The sequence below is a fragment of the Pantherophis guttatus genome, chromosome 4 (genome assembly GCF_059756535.1).
Source record: "Pantherophis guttatus breed Tessera chromosome 4, ASM5975653v1, whole genome shotgun sequence".
Taxonomy (NCBI): Eukaryota; Metazoa; Chordata; class Lepidosauria; order Squamata; family Colubridae; genus Pantherophis; species Pantherophis guttatus.
Window position 1 is genome coordinate 52,558,874 of NC_142066.1, and position 25,971 is coordinate 52,584,844.

At 35.5% G+C, this 25,971-nt stretch overlaps 1 protein-coding gene across 1 annotated transcript in view; it reads left to right on the forward strand.

The window, feature by feature from the left end:
• Nucleotides 1–44: 44 nt before the first annotated feature.
• IKZF3 (IKAROS family zinc finger 3) overlaps nucleotides 45–25,971 on the forward strand; it is a 47,984-nt gene continuing 22,057 nt past the window's right edge. Inside the window, exons 1-7 of the mRNA XM_034415817.3 lie at nucleotides 45–222; nucleotides 1,010–1,077; nucleotides 6,896–6,949; nucleotides 7,296–7,409; nucleotides 20,550–20,813; nucleotides 21,240–21,407; nucleotides 23,116–23,232. Coding sequence (XP_034271708.1) covers nucleotides 1,071–1,077; nucleotides 6,896–6,949; nucleotides 7,296–7,409; nucleotides 20,550–20,813; nucleotides 21,240–21,407; nucleotides 23,116–23,232 — 724 coding nt within the window. The 5' untranslated portion in view covers nucleotides 45–222; nucleotides 1,010–1,070. The remainder of the gene's footprint in view (nucleotides 223–1,009; nucleotides 1,078–6,895; nucleotides 6,950–7,295; nucleotides 7,410–20,549; nucleotides 20,814–21,239; nucleotides 21,408–23,115; nucleotides 23,233–25,971) is intronic.

Genomic DNA, 25,971 nt, shown 5'->3' on the forward strand with positions numbered 1-25,971 from the left:
TAACCATGACTACCTTTCTCCTTTACTGGTTTTCAACTAGGTTCCAGAGAATGTTAGGATTCTTTGTGGACATATTAACTTCAGCTCTGGTGGCCTGATGCCTGGCTGTGTACTGCCAAATGTCCCATATAATGCTCAGTTTTCAAGAGAAGAACATATCGCTTCTAAACCGCTCAGTTGACTGCTGGACTCAACAGGTTCAGCCAAGGCTTCATGGTAACGGTGTGTGCCCCCTTAGGACTGATTCTCTACTTTTGCAAAGTGGGGCTGTTGCCACAACCAGAGATTATTGGGAACAGAGAGTGGTGATGAATATTGGATGGCAGAACTGTATGCGCTGTAACTATCAATGGAATTTACTTCTGAAAAAACAGGCCGAGCTTTCCAATTGTTATTTTAGATTTAAAATAACAAAAACTTGTGGCAAATATAAAATGAATAACAATCTGAGGAACTTTTTTTTTTTACCAAATCCTAATAGAGAAGAAAGAAAGAAAGAAAGAAAGAAAGAAAGAAAGAAAGAAAGAAAGAAAGAAAGAAAGAGGAAGGAAGGAAGGAAGGAAGGAAGGAAGGAAGGAAGGGAGGAAGGAAGGAAGGAAGGAAGAAACAAACTTATTTTTATTCTGTCCGACAAAATAGAGGGCTTTCTGATTAGGAGGTACTATTTTCTGACTGAATTAAGCCCTATCAGATTCAAGATCCTTTTTTTAAAAGCGTCATGAAAAAGTACTTTTAGGGTTAGTGGAATTATGTTTCCTTTAACAGTAGTTTGGAAAGCAATTGTAGCCTGGAATGAATAATAATAACAACTCTACAGTTATCATGGTTAGGGAATATGATTTACATTCACTGGACGACCTTCCTCACAGCTTGAGGGCGCCCTGTTTCTACACAACTTCTAACCATTTCCTGTCCTTGTCATCTCATTATTGCAATGCAACCCAGCTCTTTTTTTTTTTTTTTTGAATCTGAAACCTGCCTATTTGGGAATCTTCCTTCCTTTCTGAAGTTCAGTGGAATCCCTGAACCCTGGAGCGAAGCTTTCTGACTAGGTGCTGCTGTGAAACAAAATGGAAGGTGAGAGATTTACTGGAATTCTGCTGATTTTATTTTAGCAAAACTCAAGTCTCTTTTATTTTTCAGCAAACATAGTAATCTGAATTACCCACTTCTAAAAAGTATTTTTGCTTTAAAATTTATTTCCTTTTCATCACCCACTTAAGCACCCTCCCTAGATTTTAACTTTACGATCTTGGAGAAATAATAGTGCAAATATTCTGTCAGAATAATAAATTTCTTTTCCAATTTGTTACTTACTTTTCCCAATTTACATAATTTTGCTTTCTAATCCTCTTTGCTCATATGCCTCTGTTATTAGGATTTTCTAACAGTTTTTATTTTTCTTAAATACTGTAATATTGAACCAACCAATATATTTCTAGAAGAATGATAAGATTTACAAAGATATTACCAAAAGACCCACCACAACCAAAACGGCTGTATTTCTAAACCTGCAATGAACATCCTAAAATGTCCCTTTAAAAACTACAAGAGAAACTTTATCTTTTTTTTTTTCTGGTTCTCATAGTGTCTCAAAACATGAATTATATATTTGCAGTACATGCTTTTTGCTGACTAGTAAATTAGGAATTATTTTAACAGAAAATATTTGTCATAGGTTAGAACCTTTAGAAGGAATTTAGTTAAACTATTACCTCAATATTAGTTTATTAAATTAAATATCATAATCCTTCCACAAGTAAGTATATATTGAATAGGATCTGGCTGCTCGCACAATTACTATACAATTCCCATTTTCCTCATTATTTGTTATATTAGGATATAAATTCAGATATAAAATTGTAAAAATATTGCATATTTTAAACATTTTAATCTGAAAGTTTAAAATGTTGCTGCAATCAAGATAATCAGAATCAGTTACCTGTCATAAATGTTATCTGCCAGCGTTAAGAGTTTTGGATTCCAAGACAAAAAAAACCAAACAGGTAAATTGTGAATTTCTATATCCAGCATAGCAGGTTGAACTCTTCACTATAATTCCATAAATGATATTAAGAGATCCCATCTATCAAGTGAATTTGTGCTCTAAAAAATTTATGTGTCACAAAAGTGAAATTTCATGTGCTTATTTAAAAGAAAGCTTCTTTGAAATCAGTGGGGAATTCCTCTCAGTCAACATGATTTGGTTCTAGCAACAATGTTTGCATGGTGCCAAAACAGTTTTTAAAGTGTGCTACACCTTTAAAAAGTCTCTGCATCTAGTGAGTTGGTACTAACACATCAAAACAAATATACTTTTTATGTCTATGTGTTCCGTTTGAGAGAGGAATATGCAAACCTGCGAACCGAGCAGTAGGATTTAATATGTATGCTATTTATATGCCTGTGTATAAATGTAAAATACCACTACACTGCTTTTTTCAGATTGCATTCAGTTTAAAATATACTTTTCGGATCAACATAATACAAATGAGGCAGGTGTCTTTGATTTTCTTCCTAATGTCAGAAGCAAAATCATTTATTTTCCAGTTGCATTCTTTCTATTTTATTTAGTCCAACATGGTTTATATTTTTTCTTTGAAATTGAAGATTTAGATTTTCTCAAAAATGTGGCCTAATATTTTTAATGTTGCTTCATTGCCCTATCCCAAACTGTGATATTTTAGACTAGCCAAAAGCCAAAGATGATTATTGCAGAGCAAGAAAATAGGCAAATATAATGCAAAATATTAATGCAAAGACTAAGCTATCTTTGCTTCAAAAGAAGAAAGAGAAAAAAAGAGAAAAAGTTTGGGAGAAAAAAGATTTCTGAGATCCTTGGAAAGGGAGGGCGCTCAAATTTTTAAATCTTTCTATCAAACTCTTCCCTATTTCTTTTTTACGGGCAAAGGTATACAAATATATATTATGCCCTAAGATTAGATCCATTTTTATTTTCCTGAAAAAAGAGCAATTAAAATCCTGGGGCAATGCGAAGTTAAAATATTCTACTATACAAATGTGAATAACAAAAACCAAAACCCCATTCTTAATAAAAAAAGGTTATTAATTTTTTTAAATAGAAAAAGTTGGGAATGGTAGCATAAGAAGGAGGTATACTTAATGATATCCTTAGTGGGGGTTTTCCAGATTCTAGGTCTGATTCCTTTTGGTTCTCCAAACCAAAAGGAGAAGAAAAGCTTTCTTCTCCCTATGAATGAAGAGTTACTATCCATAGATCTGTTCTTGTCATAGAGGTTTTCTTGGCCTCTGCAAATTGGGGGAGGTTTAGGTGTATGATTTGCCCCTTCCTCATTTTAAATACTATACTGGTCTTTTAATTATTCTTCAGAGACTGCATTTCCTAAATCTTCAACAATGATGAAATATTTCATCAGCCTTTTTCTGACTGCATTTGCAGCCCAAGGATATCCAGATGATTATCACAGAAAGATTTGGCTATTTCATATATAAAACTAATTTATAGTTTAATAAGGTCTGTTCCAGGTCTTAAAGGTGAAAACAAGGGACTTAAATTGACATTGGAAATATGTTTGCATTGGTGAATGCATGCTTTCTATACCTGCCTTCTATGGACATCTAGACATGAACGATGGATCTTTAAAATGTTATCTTGGACAACCTACAAATGTGAGGCTTTAGGACTAAGTGTTTTTCTTCATATCAAATGAATTAGCAGGCATTAGTAAAAACCTTAAATGTTGTCTTTAGTCTGCTTATTTCTTGGGCAAGTCCTCCATTTATTTGTTCTTCTTGGGAATAAATCTTAGTAAGATCTCTCCCTGAAGTTTATGTCTGTTTCTCTCCCCCCACCCTTTTCTTTTTGTCCCAGAGAAAGTTTGAGGTCACCAGGCCCTATTTAAAAACTCTATGAGTGAAAGTTGCTAACACTGACAGTTTTCAGCCTTCATTTTAGTTCTCTCTCCAACTCTCTATAATTTACCTCAGAAGTGAGTGGATGGAGCAGCTATGCATACTGATCATTGGGTACATACATCCAAAAACCATTGACCTAAAATTCAGTTTTTCCTTTCCCTTCTATGACAACCCTCTCCCAATACGTCCTCTTTCAATACAATCTCAATTCTCAGATAACTGAGTTTGTTACATGTGCTTAAGCTGCAGCTGTTCTATAACAAGTCACTTTCATTTTTGATATCAAACATTATTAGCTTTTTTCCCCTTTACTTGTAAAAAAAGAAAGCTGTTATGGTCAATTTGCAAGAACTCCTTGCTTCAGAAGTCCTTGCGGGGTAGATTGTTGGAGTAGGGTGTGTACCTGTTGTTTATTTATTCTGCAGGAATGTACAATTTAGGGAGGCAATCCTCTCAGACATCAGAACTGTGAGAAAGTATATAAATGTTTTTTTAAAATATGAAAAAATGAAAATTATGTATTGTTTTGGCGACAATGGAACACCATGTTGCTAAACTTGATTATCATTAGCTAAATTCTGCAAGTATTAAAGAAAAGGAGAAAAATAAATAAGATGTGACTTTGCTTAACTTCAAAAACAAAAGATTCAAGCTCTCCTTGAAAGCGTTGTTTTGAAACTCCTTATTTTCTCACATGGGATGAGAGCGTCTCAATGCATAATTAAGAGAAAAAAGAAACTACTACATGTTTAGAGATAGTCCCCTTCTTTTGTGTTATGCTGCTGACCTGCACGTTGCTTTCAATAGTGCTTCAGCAAGTACGTTCTTTGGGTTTCTCACTCAAGTAAGGCTAATGGCATCTATCCATAGTTTACATGTGAGAAACAACTGTTGAGGAAGGTAGCGATGAGTGGCCATTGGCTTCTGACTTATAGCTCAAGACCTGGTTGGCTTTACTTGACCTTCCAGTTTCAAACATTATGTAAAAAAATTTTTTCAAATGCATTTCTGTTATTGTTATTTGGCAAGTATTGCATATCCTGGTATACATAAGTATATTTGAAGTGATATGGAGATGAACAAAAGTACTATCGTAGTGATTTTTTTTCTAGAATTCCACAGTATTAGGTACCTATTTTTTAAAGTAATATCTGATGAATATTGTACAGATTTATTAGGTACCTATTTTTTCAGTGATATCTGATGAATATAGATTTTAAAAATAATCTTGAAACAGGAACAATTAAAATGTTACAGTTTAAGCTACAGTCCATTTTTCTCACAAATAGTGAAGAACGTGGGGCAAGAAATTGGGCTAAATTCCCTTCGCTCAATCTATTCCATGTTAATAATGTATTCCTAATTCTGTATCTCCCCCCCCCCCCACCCAAAAGTACTTGGTTTTCTTAGGGAAATAAAAGCAGTGTTTTGATAATGGTTTGGAAAGGTCTTCAGTTATCGAAGTTTGTATACTCAGAGGTTGCAGAGGCCCCATGTATGTTCCATAAACCTTAGTGGTAATGCAAGGGAAGCGGTTAACACTTTCCTGCTGCTTCAAATGAACTAAATTTCGCAGTTATGTAACAGCCAGGAGGAAGATTTTAAGATTTTTCAGATTCTTTGATAAGGTGATAAAAAGTGGAGTGAAAGGAAGAAATTAACTTAAAAAGGGAGACTGTAATATCACCTTTAAAAGAAGAAAATTTGATTAATCTTCCTCAAAGGCAGTTGATCAGTTTTGCGATGAACAGACCAGTCAATGCAAGGAAAAGAGCCTGTGAAAATCACCAGGCCATGTTACTGGCCTATGTTACAGATGGGAAATGGATGAGCAGTTGAGGAGCACTGGATGGAGTAGAAGCCTTTTCTTTCATGCCTGGGTTGGATTCGGGGTTGGGATGGAAATGGTGCACCTCTCAGAGGTCTTTCATTTCCATTCCTAATTTTTTCCCCAAAAAGGAAAAAGTGGCAATTGAGTAATTTGACCCGAAACTTCAATATGATCTTGTACTGAGGTACATATGTGGCATGGGGTACAGATTGTCCAACTCTGTCCTAAGTAAATTTCAGGGACATTCACAGATGATGTCAAAGAAGTCAGAATGTAGCCATGACCATGCAATAAAAATGCAAATGGAATTTTTGGCATTTTTTGCTTTGCTTTTTGCTTTTTAATTTATATGCCGTCCTTCTCCGGAAACTCAGGGCAGCTTACAATGTGCTAAGCAATCGCCTTCATCCTTTTGTATATTTATACAAAGTCAGCTTATTGCCCCCATAAACTGGGTCCTCAATTTACCTACCATAGAAAGGATGGAAGGCTGAGTCAACCTTGAGCCTGGCGAGATTCGAACCTGCAGTAATTGCAGGCAGCTAGTCTTAATAACAGGGTGCATTAGGCTCAGCTTGTAAATTTTGCATCAGAATCTACCCAGGAATTACATGCATTGCTTTAGTAGTGAATTTTCTGTGTTCTCTTCTGATAATGTATTTGCACTTGGAAGTCTGGGAATATATTTAGTTATTACATGAATTCCACTGCAGGTATTACAAGACTTGTATAGATTTCTTTCAGAGCTGTCACTTTGGAAAGGGGCTCTAACGTTTTCAAAATAAGAACACAGTTCTGAGCCCATGTAATCCATATCCGCTTGCATTACTGAAGTGATACAGTACAGAGTTTTGTTTTGTTTTTTTAATTTGATTTATATGCTACCCTTCTCCGGAGACTCAGGGCAGCTTACAATGCGTTAAGCAATAGCCTTCATCCTTTTGTATATTTATACAAAGTCAGCTTATTGCCCCCACAAACTGGGTCCTCATTTCACCTACCTTAGAAAGGATGGAAGGCTGAGTCAACCTTGAGCCTTGGAGAGATTCGAACCAGCAGTAAATTTCAGACAGCTGTAAATTGCAGGCAGCTGTGTTAATAACAGGGTGCTTAGACCACTGTACAATCAAGGTTTACAAAGACTTTGTTTGTGTTTGCCTATTCTAGATTCCCAAGCTGGCCTGGACCTCAGCCGTTGTCAAGAACAAACAGAACACGGAGGTTTGGGCCATTAAACTCTATTCATTTCCTTCCTTAAAAAAGCTTCTTACCTTCTTGTGACAGTGCCCTTTTGGACAATGGTACAGACCAGCAACAACTTTCCCTGTGGGAAGCTTTTATTATATTATTATATATTACATTTTATTATATATAAAACTTAACAAACTTATTTATCTTCCTACCTTACTGCTTACTACTAAGTCTATGCTGTATTATCCAATACTTAAAGTACCTATTACCTAAAGAATAGCCTAAATGTCTTAAACCTCATTAAAATTCCTGCTACGGTGATTCATCATCTTCCTCATCATTTGTCTTTGTCTTCTTTTCATTAAAACTGTATCAGGTTTACGGGATATTTTGAATGATGAAGGTCCTAACACATACCATGAAACAGAAAACATACAGACCAGTGAAGATGAGAAAGAATATAATTCAACTAATGGAAGAGAGAGAGAAGGTAAAGTAGAAGTTATACTACTAAAATTCATAATTTGGTAAATAGAATGTGACATATATATTTAGACCAGGTGTCTCGATAGAAAAACACTATGTATGTATGTATGTATGTATGTATTTCTCTTTAGCCAGGTTCTTCCTATGTAAACCAAGATTTTTATGCAGCCCTAGTTCAGTGAAATCACAATCCACTAGTTTCTAGACTTTTTTTCTTCAGGCAGCCAGCAAGCAATCTGCTGCCCATTGGGAGACTAAGGAGGCTTGCATATATATGCAAGTCTTGGCGTATTCGAGTCTTTTCCCATGTAAGATTTATTTATTTATTTATTTATTATTCGAATTTCTATACCGCCCTTCTCCTTTCAGACTCAGGGCGGTGAACAGCCAAAATAAAAACATTTATACATAAAGTACGATTAAAAATAGATTTAAAATAATTAAATTTGGCCCATAGTTTAAAATTTATCAATTTAAAATCCATATCAAAATTTAAAACCAACCATACAATCATAAAATCAAGAGAGACCGTCATCAAGATTGAGCGTATCTTGATGACGTTTCGACAAGGTCCCACTCGTCCTCTTCAGGCTGGTGCCTTCGGCTTCATGCCTGTGCAAGCAAAGCGTGGTCGGAGCTGCCGTCTCTCTATAAATACTGGTGGGGAGTATTTATAAACCCTATAAACCCATATATATTTATATAAATTAAATAAATAAAGTACCAGAACTCTATTGTTTGTACAGGTAGTCCTCGACTTACGACCACTATTGAGTCCAAAATTTCTGTTGTTAAGTGAGACATTTGTTAAGTGACATTTGCCCCATTTTACAACCTTTCTTGCCACAGTTGCTAAGTGAATCACCACAACTGATAAGTTAGTAACATGGCTGTTAAGTGAATCTGGCTTCCCTATTGATTGTGCTTGTCAAAATATTACAAAAGGGGATCCCATGACCTTGGGAAACAGCAACAGTCATAAGTATGAGTCAGTTGCCAAGCAACTGACGTTTGATCATATGATCATGGGGTCATAAATGTGAAAAATGATCCTAAGTCACTTTTTCAGTGCCGTTGTAACTTTGTACAATGAACTGTTGTAAATTGAGGACTACCTTTTTTTTTTTTTAATTTGATTTATATGCCGCCCTTCTCCGGAGACTCAGGGCAGCTTACAATGCGCTAAGCAATAGCCTTCATCCTTTTGTACATTTATACAAAGTCAGCTTATTGCCCCCACAAACTGGGTCCTCATTTCACCTACCTTAGAAACAATGGAAGGCTGAGTCAACCTTGAGCCTGGCGAGATTCGAACCTGCAGTAATTGCAGGCAGCTGGTCTTAATAACAGGGTGCTTTAGACCACTGTACTATCAAGGCTCTTTAATAGCATCATCATGAAGACATCAATACAGCAATGTCTTCCATAACCCGAATGTGTCTGCTGGGCTTTTAAGGCACATAGAACAATGTTTGCGGGGAATTGGGGATGGGAGTGAGGATTAAGAAGATACTGTGGAGTATCTTCACAGATATCCACAGATACTGTGGAGTAACAGACACAGGACAAAGATTTGTTGAAGGAAGGCAGGTACTACATGGGTGGCAAAAGCAGGAGATGGTCAAATCTTGACTCCTGGGTTACAATCTAATTTGTTCTTGCAAAATTGCCATTAACTGCAGCTTTATATTGAAATGGGTATCCTAACAGAGAAAAAAAGGCCTCTCCAGGTAGAAAAGTTACAAGTTTGGAAGGAGTCAGAGGGCAAATCGACTCATTTTTTTTCACCAACAGAATTTAGCTCGGAACGTTGTCTTTATCTCTTGTAGAATTAGCAGAACAGTAACTGTCTATGCTTCAAAAAAAGAAAAGTGATAAGCAACAAGGGAGATAAAAAGGAAAAGGTCACGAACTTCCTCTTTATTTCCCTGCACTGCAGAGACTTCAGTTTAAGCCAAAAAAAAAAAAAAAAAGCGGGGGGGTAGGGAGGGAGAAGGACCAATTTTATGTGTTTAATATATTCTATTTTGCACACTTCACACTGAAGAGAAGTAGCCTATTCAAATAAAAAGAAGAAGACAGTCAGGTTTGAACTTATCATGCATCTGGCATTTTTTATGCTTCTTCCAGAGAAGAAAAATTCCTGGCTACTGCTACTGGAAATTTCTCCCTACCCCATTATAATCACTTAAACACCACTCAAAGGTGTTCAAACACCACTTAAAGGTGTCTAAGTCACTCTAACAGTTCTCTTTGTGTTTGTATAACATATGAAATATATCATGGCTTACAATGTGTCTTGCAGTGGTGAAATCCATTTTTTTTTACTACTGGTTCTGTGGGCGTAGCTTGGTGGATGTGGTGTGGCTTGGTGGGAGGGGAAGGATACTGCAAAATCTCCATTCCCACCCCACTCTGGGGCCAGCCACCAGAGGTGGTGTTTGCCGGTTCTCCGAACTGCTCAAAATTTCAGCTACCGGTCCTCCGGAACCTGTCAGAACCTGCTGCATTTCACCCCTGGTGTCTTGGTTATATAAATGGCAATTAAATGGCAATACCTGGATTCTTACAATATGTCAAAGCACAAACTACTGAAGTTCATTTTTCTCTTGCTTAGCATGTTGTGTATACTAAGGGTGATCATTTTCAAATATGTATTTTTCCAATTACCACTAATGGTTTCTCCCCCATTATAACCATATTTATTTTATTTACTTTTCAAGTCTTAATAGCCACTTAATCAAAACTGATTCTGGAAGTCCCAAAATTCAAATTCCCTTCCCCTCTAGCCCTTTGTATCCTGACCAACCAAACTTCAAGAATCTAGGAAAACTAGCAAAAATATGTCATCTTTGCAAAGATAATATATTTTTGCTCCTTTTCCTAGACTTTTGAAGTCTAGGTTTTCACATCAGTCCTACGTTTTCCATACCACTATTGTTCATAGCCATTCCTGTAAGCAATGGTTTAAGCTTAATTTTGTGTTGCTAATTAAAAATTAATTTTTTTGGCCAGAGTCTTCTGAAACCTCCTTAGCAGTGCATATGGTGAAGAATGAAAAATAAAAACAGAAAAGGGATTGGTCATCACTATTGTTGGCATTGTTCAATATAGATTTTCAACAAGGCCATTTCTAGCATGTTGCTCATTCAATACTATACCTCTGAGAAAATGCCGTCCAGTTGGAAGTTAGAAGTTTTGATTAAGTGGCTATTAAGTCTTGAAAAGTAAATAAAATAAATATGGTTGTAATGGGAGAGAGGCCATTGGTGATAATTGGAAGGGACCTTAGATGTCTACTATTCCAAGGGGGAAACACTGTCCCATTTCAGACAATTGTTGTCCAATCTCTTCTTTAAAAGTCCTAATCCTTTGCACAGAAGTTGCAACTGAGAAACTTGTATGCAAATTCTCCTCATATTAACACCTGCTTGTATAAATAGACCATATTTGTACTCTGCTGACAGATAAGCAGCATCTTGTATGAGTCTATAGAGATTCTCAGTCATCCAGGTCATGGTTGTCCCAAAGGAGCTTTTTATCCAGGAGCTTCCTTGTTTTTCCTTTTGGAGATGTATCGCTTCTCATTGAAGAAGTTTCTTCAGCTCTGACAGGCTCTTCCATCTCCCACTATCCTGTCAGAGCTAAAGAAGCTTCTTGGATGAGAAGCAAAATGTCTTCAAAAGGAAAAATAAGAATGTCCAGTTGCCTCCTGAAAAAAAAAGCATTTTGGGACTAGCATCTTGTATCTACTGACAGACAGAGAAATAAGGACAGCTCCATGTTTGTGTGAAGCCCACTCCCAAAAGTAAGAGATTCATGGGGATATCTTGCCTGTGCATAGAAATACATTTCTTTCTCCAACATTACTACACCACTTGCTCCCGCCCACCCCCAGCAACGAGTGACATTGAAACCATGCCAAAGTTTGTGTCAAGGAGTATTGCAAGCTTTATTTGATATTACATAGGACTCCCACAGACCTTTGAAGGAAGCATAGTGATAAGATAAAGAAAGCCTGGGCATCTGAAATGGCTTTTTTTTAAAAAAGAAAAAAATATATAGAAAAAACTATGTGGAAGAGATAAACAACAATGGGCACAGAAGTCACTTATTCTCATAAAGAAAAATGAAGACAATTTTTATGTCTTCATTAAAAAAGGTCAAAATACCTCTGTGGATTTTTCAAATAACTTCTTTAAAGACATGTCTTTTCTACGTGGGAATTTGAAATCATTGATGCATGCAAAAAAGGAAAAATAACTGCAGCATAAATGTTCCTTCTTCAGACTTTTAAATTAACTGGTGTGGTGATGGTGGTGTTTTACGGGCAGGAAAGAGGAGCAAAGAAGGTGGGAAAATCAGCCCAAAGTACACTTAGGCTTTTGAGGCTGAGGTTCTAGCCACCCTTGCCTTAGAAGACGTGTGGTTGAGCTAGGAAAGGAAATGCCGTGTTTTTCTAGTCAGAAAATTAGATCTTGTGTACTGTCCTGCTGAGTTAGAAAGTGAGGTGCAACTGAAAAAAATTAATAAAATATATTTTTTAAAAAATGAAAGTAGGGTGCAGGTGTGGGGTGATATAGCAAACTCAGCTGATATTTTTCTGCAGAGGTTCACTCAGCAAGCAACTATAGAAATTATAGAAAGGATTAAAAACCTGAAAAAGTTCGTGGAACCTGACTCACTACACTGGCATGGCCTTCCTTTAATTGCGGCCGTGATTTGAAATTCATAGTCAGATTTTGTTTCTTTTTCTCTTATTTTAATAAAACATAATTCTATAGCTGAGAAATAAATGAAGTGCTTCTCTTTTCAGTATATATAGCACTAAACACAAGACTCAGTGCAGTGCACCCTAAAGGCAAGACTTCCTTTCTAAAGATACTTAATTGTTAAGCATATGTTTAGCCATAGGAGAGGGAAAGAAAGAGATATAGAGACACAGGGCCAGGGATAACATACAAAGTTACATACAGAGAGCAGCATACATACATGAAGAAACATGGTTCAAAAACCATATATATGATTTTAAAACCACTATATGATTTTACACAACTCTCCTTGTATAAGTAGACTACAAGTAGTCTTTATTTAATGACCATAATTGATAGTACAGCCTTGATAGAGCCTTGATAGTACAGTGGTTTAGTGCACCCTGTCATTAACACAGCTGCCTGCAATTTCTGCTGGTTCGAATCTCTCCAAGGCTCAAGGTTGACTCAGCCTTCCATCCTTTCTAAGGTAGGTGAAATGAGGACCCAGTTTGTGGGGGCAATAAGCTGACTTTGTATAAAATATACAAAAGAATGAAGGCTATTGCTTAACGCATTGTAAGCCGCCCTGAGTCTCCGGAGAAGGGCGGCATATAAATAAATAAATAAAAAATAATAATAATTGAATCTGGAATTTTGATTGGAAATCATTGCATTTGTTAAACAAGTCTCTACATGACCTGATCCAATTTTATTATTATTTTTATGACAGTTGTAAAGTGAGTCACTGTGATCGTTAAGCAAATCACATGGTCATTAAGTGAATCATGTGATCATTAAGGAAATCCATTTTCCTAAATTGAATTTTTTGACATAAACCAGCAAAAAGTGTATGACATAAACCATGGTCATGATTGGTGGGATTGTTGCATCCCATGAAGCTAAACAAAGCCATCAAGATAAACTAAGTGTCTGACCTGAAACTCTACAATCCCAAAATCCCGTTCACTATTCAAGAATTTGTTATGAGGCTAGTTTATCTGGAATGGGCTCTTTGAAACATCATTAATATAATATTTAGTTATGCTTTCTGAGATAAACTTGCTTCAAATACCTGGATGCCTTTTATATTGGAAGCACAAGTTCCAGTATCTAAAAATCTTAATAGTTTTCCATGTCTTTGTTTCATAAGAATGCCCCTTCCCTTCCCTCCCCTCCTCTCCTGTCCCCTCCCGTTCCATTCTTAGAGGAGAACCAATTTGCACTCTGCATTCATGCTTGGTAGGGAATTCAGAAAGTTTTGTTGCTATTTATAGCTTGTGAAATTTCCACCAGGTGTTTACTGTCTGTTTGAGTTCATTGAGGCATCACCCCAAAACTGAATTATTTAAATGAAAAACAAGATAAGTTCAAAACTAATCCCTTCCTACCCTAGCATTTCAGTGGACTGAAAAGAAGAGCCACCCCCTCCCCAAAAAACCCAAAAATCCAAACTCAGATCCACAAGGCCACTCCCTTTCATGAAATTAAAAATGATATTTCTGTGATTTCTTCCCACTCAGTTTACCAACAACATAGTGTAAATGAGTGAAGTTCAGAATGACAGATATTAAGAGCGGAATGGTGTATAAGAAAGAGCCATGGATAAATGGTTCCTTCCTGTGAACTATCCACAGAAGCCAAACTGCATGTTAACCTCTTAAGCTAACAAGTTTCTAAGTTAGCTTTTATGTCTATAAATTCTTAAGACAAACAAGACGTTGAGATCAACATCAATATTCTTTCTCCATTCTTTTGTGACCAGTTTTCTCAATGCTAAATGCTAAACGGTACACATTCTTCAAGTTTCTCTGATGTTGATAGACATTTTCCATCAGGATCATTCATCTTTTTAAATAGATTTTGTGATAAGAGATGAATTTTTCTAATTCAGATTTTTTTGGGCTTACTTTGAAGGATCAGGTATAGTGCCTAATTTTAGATCAGGATAGAGTCCAGTCACTTAGACATTTGCCCCTGTGACAGACGGCACGTGGCTTCATTTCTTCCTTTGCTTATATACATAGCAAGAGTCAGCCATTTTTGGATTGTGTAATTGTACAATTTAAGACCATTTTTTTTTTTTTGTCTTTATAATGCAGGGTGGGAAAGTCTTTGTAGTAGCAATTTGGTGAAATACTTTACGTCTGCAAAAACGTATGAGGAATGAAGGATGTATAGCAATTTATCATCACAGAATGTAAAGGTGGAAATTACCTTAGTTATCCAGTCCATTCCCTCAGTAAATACAGAATTCACTAGATCATCTGTTTATAGCTCTCCAGAGAAAGAGAATCAGCATTATCCACCAGTTGATAACTCATTTAGTCCTGAAGGTCCTCTTGTCTGTGACTTAAGGTTTGGTTTTTTTTTTTTTTTTGTTAGATGGGAAGGGAGGTAAAACAGCCATGATACTATTTTAGCTATCACATTAGCTATTCTGACAGTTAGTGAAAAACCAATGGGCTGGGAAAATTAACCAGTTAAAAACCCTAATGTTGAAGAATTATTTTGCTCACTTTGTAATATGAATCATCCTGATTCACACTTAATAAAACAGCACAAAGTAGCTATATTTTCATTTTTGCATTGTTTAATGATACAACTTAAAAATGAATACAAAAGTATATTAATTAGGAGGAAAAACAAAGAAAAAAATTAGATCTAATTACTTAACTAAATTAAAACCTCTCTTTTTCTTTCATCTATCTGTCTGTCTGTCTGTCTGTTTATCTGTCTTTCTGTCCGTCCGTCCGTCCGTCCATCCGTCTGTCCGTCCGTCCATCCAACCATCCATCCATTCATCCGTCCGTCCATCCATCTGATAAAACAAAAAATAAAGGGGGAGATACATTTTCAAGCTTCCTTTTTTTAAAAAAAAAATAAAATAAACTGAAATTGTAAATTGGTGCAGAAATCAGATTGACTGAAGTTGTGAACGAAAAGCTATAGAAAGTGGCAGGCGGATTTGTCTTTCCACACAAATATATTGCTATCCTTGTCTGCTTCCTAATGAAACTATATTTGATGCTGCATTTGTGAGTTATGGAAATAAAAATTTGTTTCTGACATTAAAACCTGGTATTAATCATGAATTCTGAAAGAAGTAAGAAACTGAATCAGGCAGGAACAACTGTGTAACTGGGTGGACAACTTTGGAGATCCTTCTCTACAGTTTCAATAGCCTTAAAACTTCATGGTTAAGAGCACCTGTCTACTTGCAATACTCAAAACAATGTAAGTAATTTCTGTGCTGTTCAATAGAAATGTCAAGTTAGGTAAAAAGTGTGATAATTTTAGGACTACCTCCAGAAGCAAGTTTTGAGATAATTCTTGTGTTAGCCTACCCAATAAATTCAGAGTTAGCATGCCAAACCTCCTTCACATAGATTGATAGAGGCCACCTGTTCTCAAGCATCTCCATCATGGATTTCTAGGAATGGCCACAAAGAATCTTAGTGTACTTTTTTGTAATGTGGATCCATCCTAAATATTAAATAGTTTTGCCACTTTTGTCCAGAGGCAATGTAATTTAATTTGATACAGCTACGTAAGAGGTTTGATGGGAGTGTGTGTGAGGGGCCGAATGATGTTTTGCTGCATCAAACTCTGTAGTCTGTAATTGACTTCTGTCGACACATTTCTAGGACATTTTAAATAGGATATTTAGGAAAGGATGGCCTACACATTATTATTATATACCTCATATGTTGTTTAGAGGTGGGCTGTATGCCAAGCAAAACATCTACAAGCATGAGGTGTCTTTATCTTGGAATTGTTATAATAAATCAGATGTGACATTAATTTGTTCCATTATGATGACTGAATTCCTGCTATCCAGGTGCATCTTTATTGTTAATTAAGCATAAAAAAGAAAATTATAAGTGTTTGCAACTTGTAAGTTGTTTCATTTGTAATCTTTGCACCCTGATTACTAGTTTGGGTAAAATAAGACATGAGAACAAACTTTCCTTTTCAAATAAACAAAAGAAAATATTCCTAGGTGAGAACAAAATGGTTGAATTTAGTGTGATTTCAGACTCTCAGAAATATTACTTCAGTAAATAAATAACTTACTTTCAGAAACTGCCTTTTCCCCCTAATCTACAATGTACTGATTTTCACTGTCTTACAACAGTATTGTGATGATTGCTGGGATAGATAGGCAAAATAAATTTGAGTTTCCAAAGCAAGATTTAATTTTTGCAGAATTTGAATTTAGCTTCTAGAACATTGATGGCGAACCTTTTCCGCACCGAGTGCCCAAACCAGAATGCACATGCTGGAGTGCCAGAAATCCATAGCCCATCTGGCCGGTGCGCATGCGCTTCGCAAGCCAGCTGGTCTTCAGGTTTCCGGCCCATGCATGTATGCCAGCCAGCTGGTCTTTGTGTGCACTGGAGCACCAGAAACCTGAAGATCAGCTGGCGATGGCACGTATGCCCACAGAGAGGGCTCTGCGTGCTACCTCTGGCATGTGTGCCATAGGTTCACCTTCACGGTTCTAGAATGTTTCTTTTCTTTTATATTATATTATCCTGTGAAACCCATTTCACAATATTGATAATGATTCTAGCTCAGAAACTCATCTAGTTTTATCCCAATTGTATTTTATTTTAAAGTTTCAAGAAGGTTCTGGAAAGACGTTTTAGTTATATATATAAGGTGAAGTGACAGAGAAAGCCACTTTTTTTCCCCAGAGGGTAATTTTGTATGGAAGGGAAGGTGAGAAGAAATAATAGAATAAGAATATAGGTAAGGATTGATGGGTTTTTAAAAGGGCAGCCAATAGCTCCTTCTTCATTATCAATTTAAATACAGTAATTACAGAGTAAAATCCTGAAATTTCAGTAGTAGTTATTGTCAGCTAAATATATACAGAATGGCAAACTAAACTACAACATCTTCTATAGGTTTGGTCAGATGTTTTACTGAATTCAGTGAGATGTATTGAGACCTATTAGGAGGCCATATAATACATTTTCAGCTCAAGTATATAAATTCTGACCTTTCCAGTTTTCATCAATGGGAACAACACTGGAAGTTTTAAAGAAGAGATTGGACAACCATTTGTTTGCAATGGTATAGTTAAATAAAGTATAGGGTTTCCTGCCTGAGCAGGGGGTTGGACTAAAAGAACTCCCAGGTTCCTTCCAACTCTGTTATTCTGTTATTCATCTTTTGATGAGTTTTTGCAATTTTCAATAGGCTGTAAGAAAAGACACTATAGTGTCATAGTTATTAGTTAAGGCATTGGACAGGGAGGACTCTGGTTTCAGTCCATCTTCAGCCCTGGAAATTCCAGGGTGATTTTCCCTTTCTTTCAGGTAAATCAGTTACATGAGGGTTGTGATGAGGGGGAAAAAGAAGAGATAGCATTGACTTCCATGATACAAAAAGCAAAGTAAAAATCTAATAAACTACAAAAATAGGGACACAAAACAGAGGTCAAAATTCATAGACAATAATTGGGTACCAATTAAGAAAGATAGTTAATTTAATATGGAATTTATGATATTGTCTTATACGTAAATATAGAGGTCTAGATAAGAATATAAATATAATCTACCAATGTGACAAATTGGAAAAAGGAGTCGTAAGACTTGATTTATGTTTATATGTTTTGTATGTTGTATTGTTGTATCTATGTTTGTTCATTATTTTTAACCAATAAAAAATCTTTTAAAAAATCTAAGAAACTGTAATGGGTTGAATGTGGTGGGATTTAAGGAAAGTTTCCAGATCAGACTTTTTTTTTTTTTTTAATAAATCAAGCATACTGCCATTTTGCTGGTCAGATTATTTATTAATTTATTTCTCCAGTTTATTGGCCATCCATTTTAGCACAGGGTAACTCTTACAATATTATTTGAATTGTGATGCTTGTGATCAAACAGTTATTTTCTCAGCTTTGGTTTTCTGCCAGCCAGCATATGTTTTCCATTGACTTTTTAAACAAAGTGCATTGAAAAGTTCAAGGTTTTCTTTGGGGGGAGCTTTCCACAGCTGGAGCATGGTAAAAAAAATCAGGAGGAAGATTCAGGTGCATCCTTTCAGTTTCCTACCAGAAGCTATCAAAGGCTGAGATGCTTATACTAAAGCAAGTGGTTTAGAAGAAAGGCGAACAGCAGATATTTTTATCATGGAGGAACCTCAAAAAAAAAGAAAAGAAAAGAAAAATATCAGAATGAGTTATATATACCCAGTGGAGTTCCCAGAAAAAAAATTAAGAAACTCCCCAAATAGAGGACTGGTTTTCTTTTGTGCAACAACAATCAAAAAGTCCTGACTTTTGGGAAAAGTGGCATTTTTTATGTGAAAAGAATTGGCACAATTTGTAGAATCTGATTGTTTCCAGAATTCAGCACTGAGAAGTATGTAAACACCTTTGCAGGCAAGGTTAATAAATAAAGCAACATGAGTTCTCTAAAAGACATTCCCCTTTTCTGAGTCCCTCTTTCCCTTGCAAAGCTTCTCCTTAGTATTGAACTGCAAAAATGGAAGGCCTCTTTTTCTGCTTAACTGGTTACATACCACTGCCACAGTATTCCTTCGCAGCCTTACCTGAGAAAACATTCTTCAGCAATGCTTCTTCTCACTTAGAATCTGCAGTACAAAAGTTGTGAGAAACATTGTAGTTCATATTCTCTTAGGATGGCTGAAACAGTAAGGCAGGTTCACAGCTATCATTTTAAGAGTTTTAGAATATTGAAATTATTCTTGTTTTGGGGATTTTCATATACCATTATTAATCCAGTAATAGAATACATTTTAGCAATACTTCTGAAAGGTCTTAAATAAGATGTTATTTATATGTTACCTCATGGTGCCTCTGAAAACACAGAATACTCAACATTTTTCTTTGAATTGGGATATATCAGCTTCTTTCAAGAAGTTTCACAATCCATATGGGCAGTTCTAAATCAACAACTCCAGTTGTGCTGTTTATCCCTCCCATCCTTTAATCTCCTATTATCTAACCCAGGGATCTCCAATTTGACAACTTGAAGACTTGTGGACTTCAACTCCCAGAATTCCTCAGCCAGCCATATCTTAAAGTTGTCAAGTTGGAGACCCCTAATACCTGGATATTCCAATGCCTAGGCATAGTACATACCTTCTCTCACTCCACATCATCCAATTCATCAGATACATGTTGGCATGGTTGATTGATTTCTTGGTTTATGGTTCCCAGACCAGTAAATAATGGTATAGTCACAGGAAAAGGACATATAGCATTGCTGAAATATCATCATTACAATTTAGATTGCAACAAAAGTCCTGGTGACTGGAAACTTTTTGTATACGTACAGTATATTTATAATTAACCCTCCCTCATATCACTTCCCTTCAAACTGTATAGAATTTACTGATGTGTATATATCCATAAATCCATAAAGCATGTTGGTGAAGACTATGAACAATACCATTTTTTTTGAGACACTGTTATTCATGAGTTGAAAAAAGAATAAACATTGATTGGCAGACAGTTCTCTCCAAATTCAAACTTTACAAACCTATACTGAAAATATAATCATATCCAAACTATTTTAGTGACTTGCCACGAATGCTTCCAAAGTGGTGGCCATCATGTCTTAAAAAAAGGAACTCTTAAAGTTAGTATTTTAGCTAATATTACCTCTTCCAAGTTCCAACTTATTTTGAATGCAGCAAATCTGTTTTGTAATGTAAGTGATGTCAAGAGGAATGAGTACTCAGAATGCAGTCCTGTTACTTGAAATCCATTATCACAATGCTTATGCTGGAGATAGGCAGTTTTTAGGAAACTGAAAATAAAGATCCCCTTCATTCAGATTTCAGAATCAATTTACTACATTTATATTTGCTAAATGGCATGTCAGTCTGTATTGTTGAGCAATGAAAATATGAAAAGAGAATAACATCTGCAGGTAAGGTTCATTAAACAAGTTAAATGAATGTTTTCTAAACATAAAAGAACATTTCTGTATCAAACTGAATGTTCAGTTTAAAGTTCTATTCAGTTTTGACATCAAAATTGAGAGAGCCAGTCAAATGTACTGGATAAGGCATCAGGCTAGAAATGGGGAGATGGTAGACTCTAGCTCTAGTTTAAGCACAAAGCCAGCTGGCTGACTTTGGGCCAGTAGAGTTTCTCTCAGCCCTAGGAAGGAGGTAACAACTCTCTCCTCTCCTGGAAAATATGGAATGTATTGGTAGAATTTTATTGATCTACAGTACATTTCATTGTGCATATGGCTGATTATTTTATCAAAAAAACTGAAAAATATGGAGGAAGGAAACAAGAAAACGTAAAAAATACTATTTAACAACAACAACAACAATAATACTTTTCCTTCTGTGAAGTTTTATATTTTTATTTTATTTTGGGACCATATTGATGTTATTTCCAGAAGACACCATACTTAAGATCAAATGTGACTATGATGAAAAACAAGATGGAATTTTGAAGTCTGAGCCAGTAGAAATTGAAGAAGAACGCAGGATCCTTTATAACTGCAGGCCGGAATATGGAGACTATGACAACATGGAACTGGAGAGGCCTTCTGAACCATGTGACCTTGTCAAATCAAATACTGCAAAACTGAAGTGTGATATTTGTGGATTGGGCTGTGTCAGCCTCAATGTTCTGGTGGTTCACAAACGCAGCCATACTGGTAATTATTCATTCAGAAGAAAGATCTCATTTGAAAATACTTGATTTGAGGATGTTCCAGTAGCCACTGCAATGCACTAAGTTGGGCAGAGGCCAGGTAGTGATCAAGCCAGGTAGAGTGGCACAACTTAGGTGGCATGCATATATATGTATGTTGGGGAGGAGGGTGCCTTGGAGATGTTACTCTTATGCACCTTGAAAGGAAATTGTTTTGGTTAAGAAAGCTACTGATTGGCAACTGGGGGAAACTGCAATATAATCAGAAACAGAGATTTTTCCCTTATCAACCAATCCTTTGGCTCAGGCTAGTAGAAGGCTTAATGGAATAAATCAACCCCATGGTTCTTATGGCAGAATAATTTGAATTTATCTTTAGCTAAGGCTATAGTGCTCTAATAATCACTCCACTACTCATGCTGTTTTTAAGGAGAGCGCCCTTTCCATTGTAATCAGTGTGGAGCCTCATTTACTCAGAAGGGAAATCTTCTCCGCCATGTTAAACTTCACACTGGGGAAAAGCCATTCAAGTGTCACCTTTGTAGCTACGCTTGTCAAAGAAGAGATGCACTGACAGGTCACTTAAGGACACATTCTGGTAAGTGTTTATTTCTCTTAAGAGTGATTGACTTAGTTCCTTTATTACTACCTGTTTTAAAACCATAAATGAAAAAGTAGTTTTAATCTACATCAGTATCATATATATCCAATTTCATGATAGCTCCATCCAATTCCTGCATAATTTTGTAATTTTTCATCCATAAAATTTCATTTATTTTCTTCTTTTGTTACTGGAGATAACTTTCCCTTGCCATGTTTGTGTCTCCCTCTGTGTGGGTGTATTCTGCAATTCTATATATGTATTTGTTTACCCTTCTCAGATTAAAACATGGATCAGAAAATTGGTATTATTTGAGATAATATATTTCACCATATAGAACTGCAGGTCCACATTGTAAACTGAGAAGTGGAAATTAGTTCAGTTTCCTTAACAGTGATCAATTCTCCTTCATATTAACCATGAAAAATCATTTTACAAGTACAGCCTCTATAAGAATCCATTAATTACATCAGATTGATCAATGTGATAAAACCAATCCAATTTTGTTATTATGGCAAGTAAGGAACAACAATTCTGAGGGAAATGGACAGTTAAGAAATAGAAAATATACAGTAAATATATAAACAGTATAAATGATCTGTGGAGAGAAGTCTTTATTTTATATTAAGAGCTAAGAAATAAAGAATTACAAAGAAAACTATTCAATACCCCCAAAAAAGGTTGAAAAAACTGGCGGCACTTCTTCACTGCTACTCTTTCTTTTCAAATTCTCAGAGGTAGTCTAAAGATAATTTGTTATTATTTTCAGGATTTGCAGCTTGCAATTATAAAAAGAAGTGAAAATCGGAACAATAGTTTGTGCTGCAACAGCTCCTCTAGTTACTGAGGCCTTTGCAGCCCTCTCTGACAAGGAAGGAAGGAAGGAAGGAAGGAAGGAAGGAAGGAAGGAAGGAAGGAAGGAAGGAAGGAAGGAAGGAAGGAATATCAGTAGTCCTTCTCACTGCTAGTTTATCCAACATGGAGGCAAGGAGGATATTGACAAAACAATCTGATACTCTGCACTTTATGTCTGGACAGCTGAGATGTAGCTGCAAAGAGGGTCCTGGCATCTCCCTAATGGGACCTAAAGTTCAGGAACCATAAGGAGGTATTAAGATTAGCATAGATATAGAGCTGCAGTGCATCCAAAAGTAAAGCAAAGCAAGTCTCTAGCTTTGCAGTGGTTTCCAATACATCACTGATGAATCATGTATTGTATAAATGAGCTGAGGTTTCCACTGCTGACAGCATGGAAATACAAAGGTTCAGACAGAGCCAACTTCTTCAAGTCAAAATGTGTCATGATGTCATTGTACAAATGTTGTCAATTAAGTAATTGCCTGTGATATCATTTGTCTCTCTCACAAACACACCCAATTCCTCCACAGACACTCATGAGACCATGGCTTTTTTTTTAAAGATTAAAATACCTTTCTTATGCAGCATTATCCAGAGAAAAGCAGAAAAGCTTCTTTCTTCTGTTAATCAGATATATTTAGATTAGGAAATCAAACATTCCCAGTTTAGGGCATCTTTCACTATTTCAATCTTAAGGCTGTTGGTTATTTAACCTGTTCTGGTCCCCAGAACAATCCACAGGCAGGACTGTTCTGGGGATTAATAGGTCATGAATTGAAGTACTTGATATGTTAAAATGATATAATATTTATTACATAACATCAATAAACCAAATACTCATTTCTAGTGGAGAAACCATTCAAGTGTGAATTCTGTGGACGGAGTTATAAGCAGAGAAGTTCATTAGAGGAACACAAAGAAAGATGTCGGACATACCTGCAGAATGCTAGCCTCAGTGAAGCTGGTGAGCAGTTGGGCATTCTTAATTGCTGTGTTGGAACAGTCTTGTTGGGAATCTTATTTTCCTTTTGCTGTAAGGAAGAGTGATGGAACTATGTGCTTAAATGAATATAATATGGGAATTTAAATATCATAGAGGTAGTCCTCACTTAATGACCACAATCAACCCAGCAATACTGCTGTTAAATGATGAGGTTGTTGAGTAAACTATTGTGTCACTGCAATGGATGGCAAACCTCACTTCTGCCATGGTTATTAAGTGAATCACCCAAGATCATTAAGCAAGGCATCACATGACTGCAACTTGTGATTTTAATCCTGGTTTCTCTCAGTTGTGACACTGAAGGAATGGCATTTTTTTTAAAAAAACTGTGCTGTCTTAAGACATAGACTGCCCCAAAATGGCATCCCAGTTCAAATGGCTTTTATTGTGCCAATCTGGCTTGCTACATCTACAGTAGTAATTTTTGGCTAAGGATATAAAATGACTATTTTGTATTTGTTTGTTTGTTTATTTATCAAACTTCTTAATCACCCATCCCCTCCATGCACACCTTTTCCTTGCTAGACTAAAAATAATAGTTGATGTACAATTGTATTTAGCATTTGTTAATATTTTATGGTTTTCTAGTTTATGATAATATCTACCTTCATTTTTTTTAAAAGGGATTTAAAAATCACAGGCCTTTGTTCAATGCAGTACTTCAAAATTCATATTTGAAATTTGGCAAATAGGTTATTTTTTTTTTATTTTGATTTATATGCCGCCCTTCTCCGGAGACTCAGGGCAGCTGAATTTTGAGGTAATATCAAGTATTTATTAATATCTTAAGTAGTAAAGAAATCTCTGGTCATAATATTTGTATCAAAAATAACAGAACAGTTGGAATTATGAATATCATTAAAAAGAAACCTCCTCATTTTTAAAATCATAAATGACACACGTAAAAAAATATATTGCCCAAATTCAGGGTAGCTATCTGGCTATATCAAATTTAGCTGGTCTATTGGAAGAGAGAACATGGGGATTTTCCGTATTACTTACATACTTAGATATTTAATTACCTAACACTAACCTTTGTTTGACTGCTCCTCTGGAATTCGTCATTGGTGATAATTTTAACATTTATGACCACAGGGCTGAGAACCCTGGGGGAAGGTAGGGACGTGCATGTAACATTGAATTCAAATGTGGCTCCCATGCTTGATTGGAGATTCATATCAGACCATTAGCAGGTTCTCTTTTTCCGTGTTCCATTCCTTTGGTGACCACATCATTTGGTGTTACAGGAAACAGTGCCGTTCATTCAGGTCACGCTTAGTATTTCTGAGGTTTTTGTTAACCAGCTCTCTTGCTCTGAAAAAATGTGAAACTATAGGCCTGGAATGACAAAAGTCACATGTTGGAACAGTGTGAACTGCTTCTCCAAAAGACTCACCACTGAAATAATGAAATAGAGAATCAAAGGATATAGAAAGAAATGGAATAAAGATAACAAAAATATTACTGATAAGATTAGTTAGTTATAACTATGATGATGTTTTTAGCTATTAATTCTTACCATTCCTTGATAGTTTTTTCCATTTTATAATTTAAGTTGGAATATCCTTTAACATCACCACAGTAGTTCAACAGATGACATTTAAGTTAATGTCATATGTAAATAAGTATTAGAGATACTAGCTTTAATTGGGTTGATTGATTAGATTACATTTAAATATACTACGGTTTGAAAAACTGGTTCACAAATTTATTTTTTATTTATTTTTTATAATATATCAGAAATATATTTTGTTGTAACCAGTTAACTGATTTATTATTTCTATCAATTTAAATTACATTTTCCGTTCACTTGAAATATTTATTCTACAGTTGCAGCATTGTTCTGCATTTTGTAGCAACATTTGAGTTGAAAAATTGCCTTGTTTTTTTTTACTTTGTAGTATTTCAAATTAAAACACATCTATTAGCAAAACACATTTGCAAAAATGTATATAGTTGGGCAAAATACATGCAAAATGCATCTATTAGAAAAATACGCACAAAATCTTTATCAAGTTTATCATGTACAGTCTAAAAATATTAACTATTCCATATACAATTTTATAATGACCTATTGATTATGTGATAAATTTTATATTGTATGTGAAATTGAAACATGAACATTTTACTTGGAAAAATGGGAAACCAAGAATCCACAAGTGACAAATTTACCCATCTCTATTTATAAGTCAAGAAGTCTGGTTAAGTCAAGAAGTATATATTTTTTTGTCTAGTTACATTTACATTAAATCAGCTTAAACGGACCAGATTCCTATTAGAGGAACTTGTATACTGCATATTCTTTAGTGTGGAGCTTATTGAAACTATACTGCATGGAGACAAGCACCGTAAATTAATATTTTCCATGTGATCTGAGCATTTTTCCTCTAGTATGCAAGCCACTTGGAAAGAAATATATATGGTGAGATTTTACGTTATTCAGAAATAATTATTTAGAAATTTATTTATATAATTATTTTAAAACATTATTTAATTAATTATTTAGAAAAATAATTTATTTGAAAATAATTACGTGATCACCCCATCCAATTAACTTCTTGAATTGTTTGTATGCTGTGTTTCAAGTACAACAAAGAACACTTGTGAACTGAAACTTAGTGAAATAGCATCCCATACAAAAGCTCTGTGCATATTAAAAACTAAAAGACTTTTTAGACATTGCAATGCACTGCAATTAAA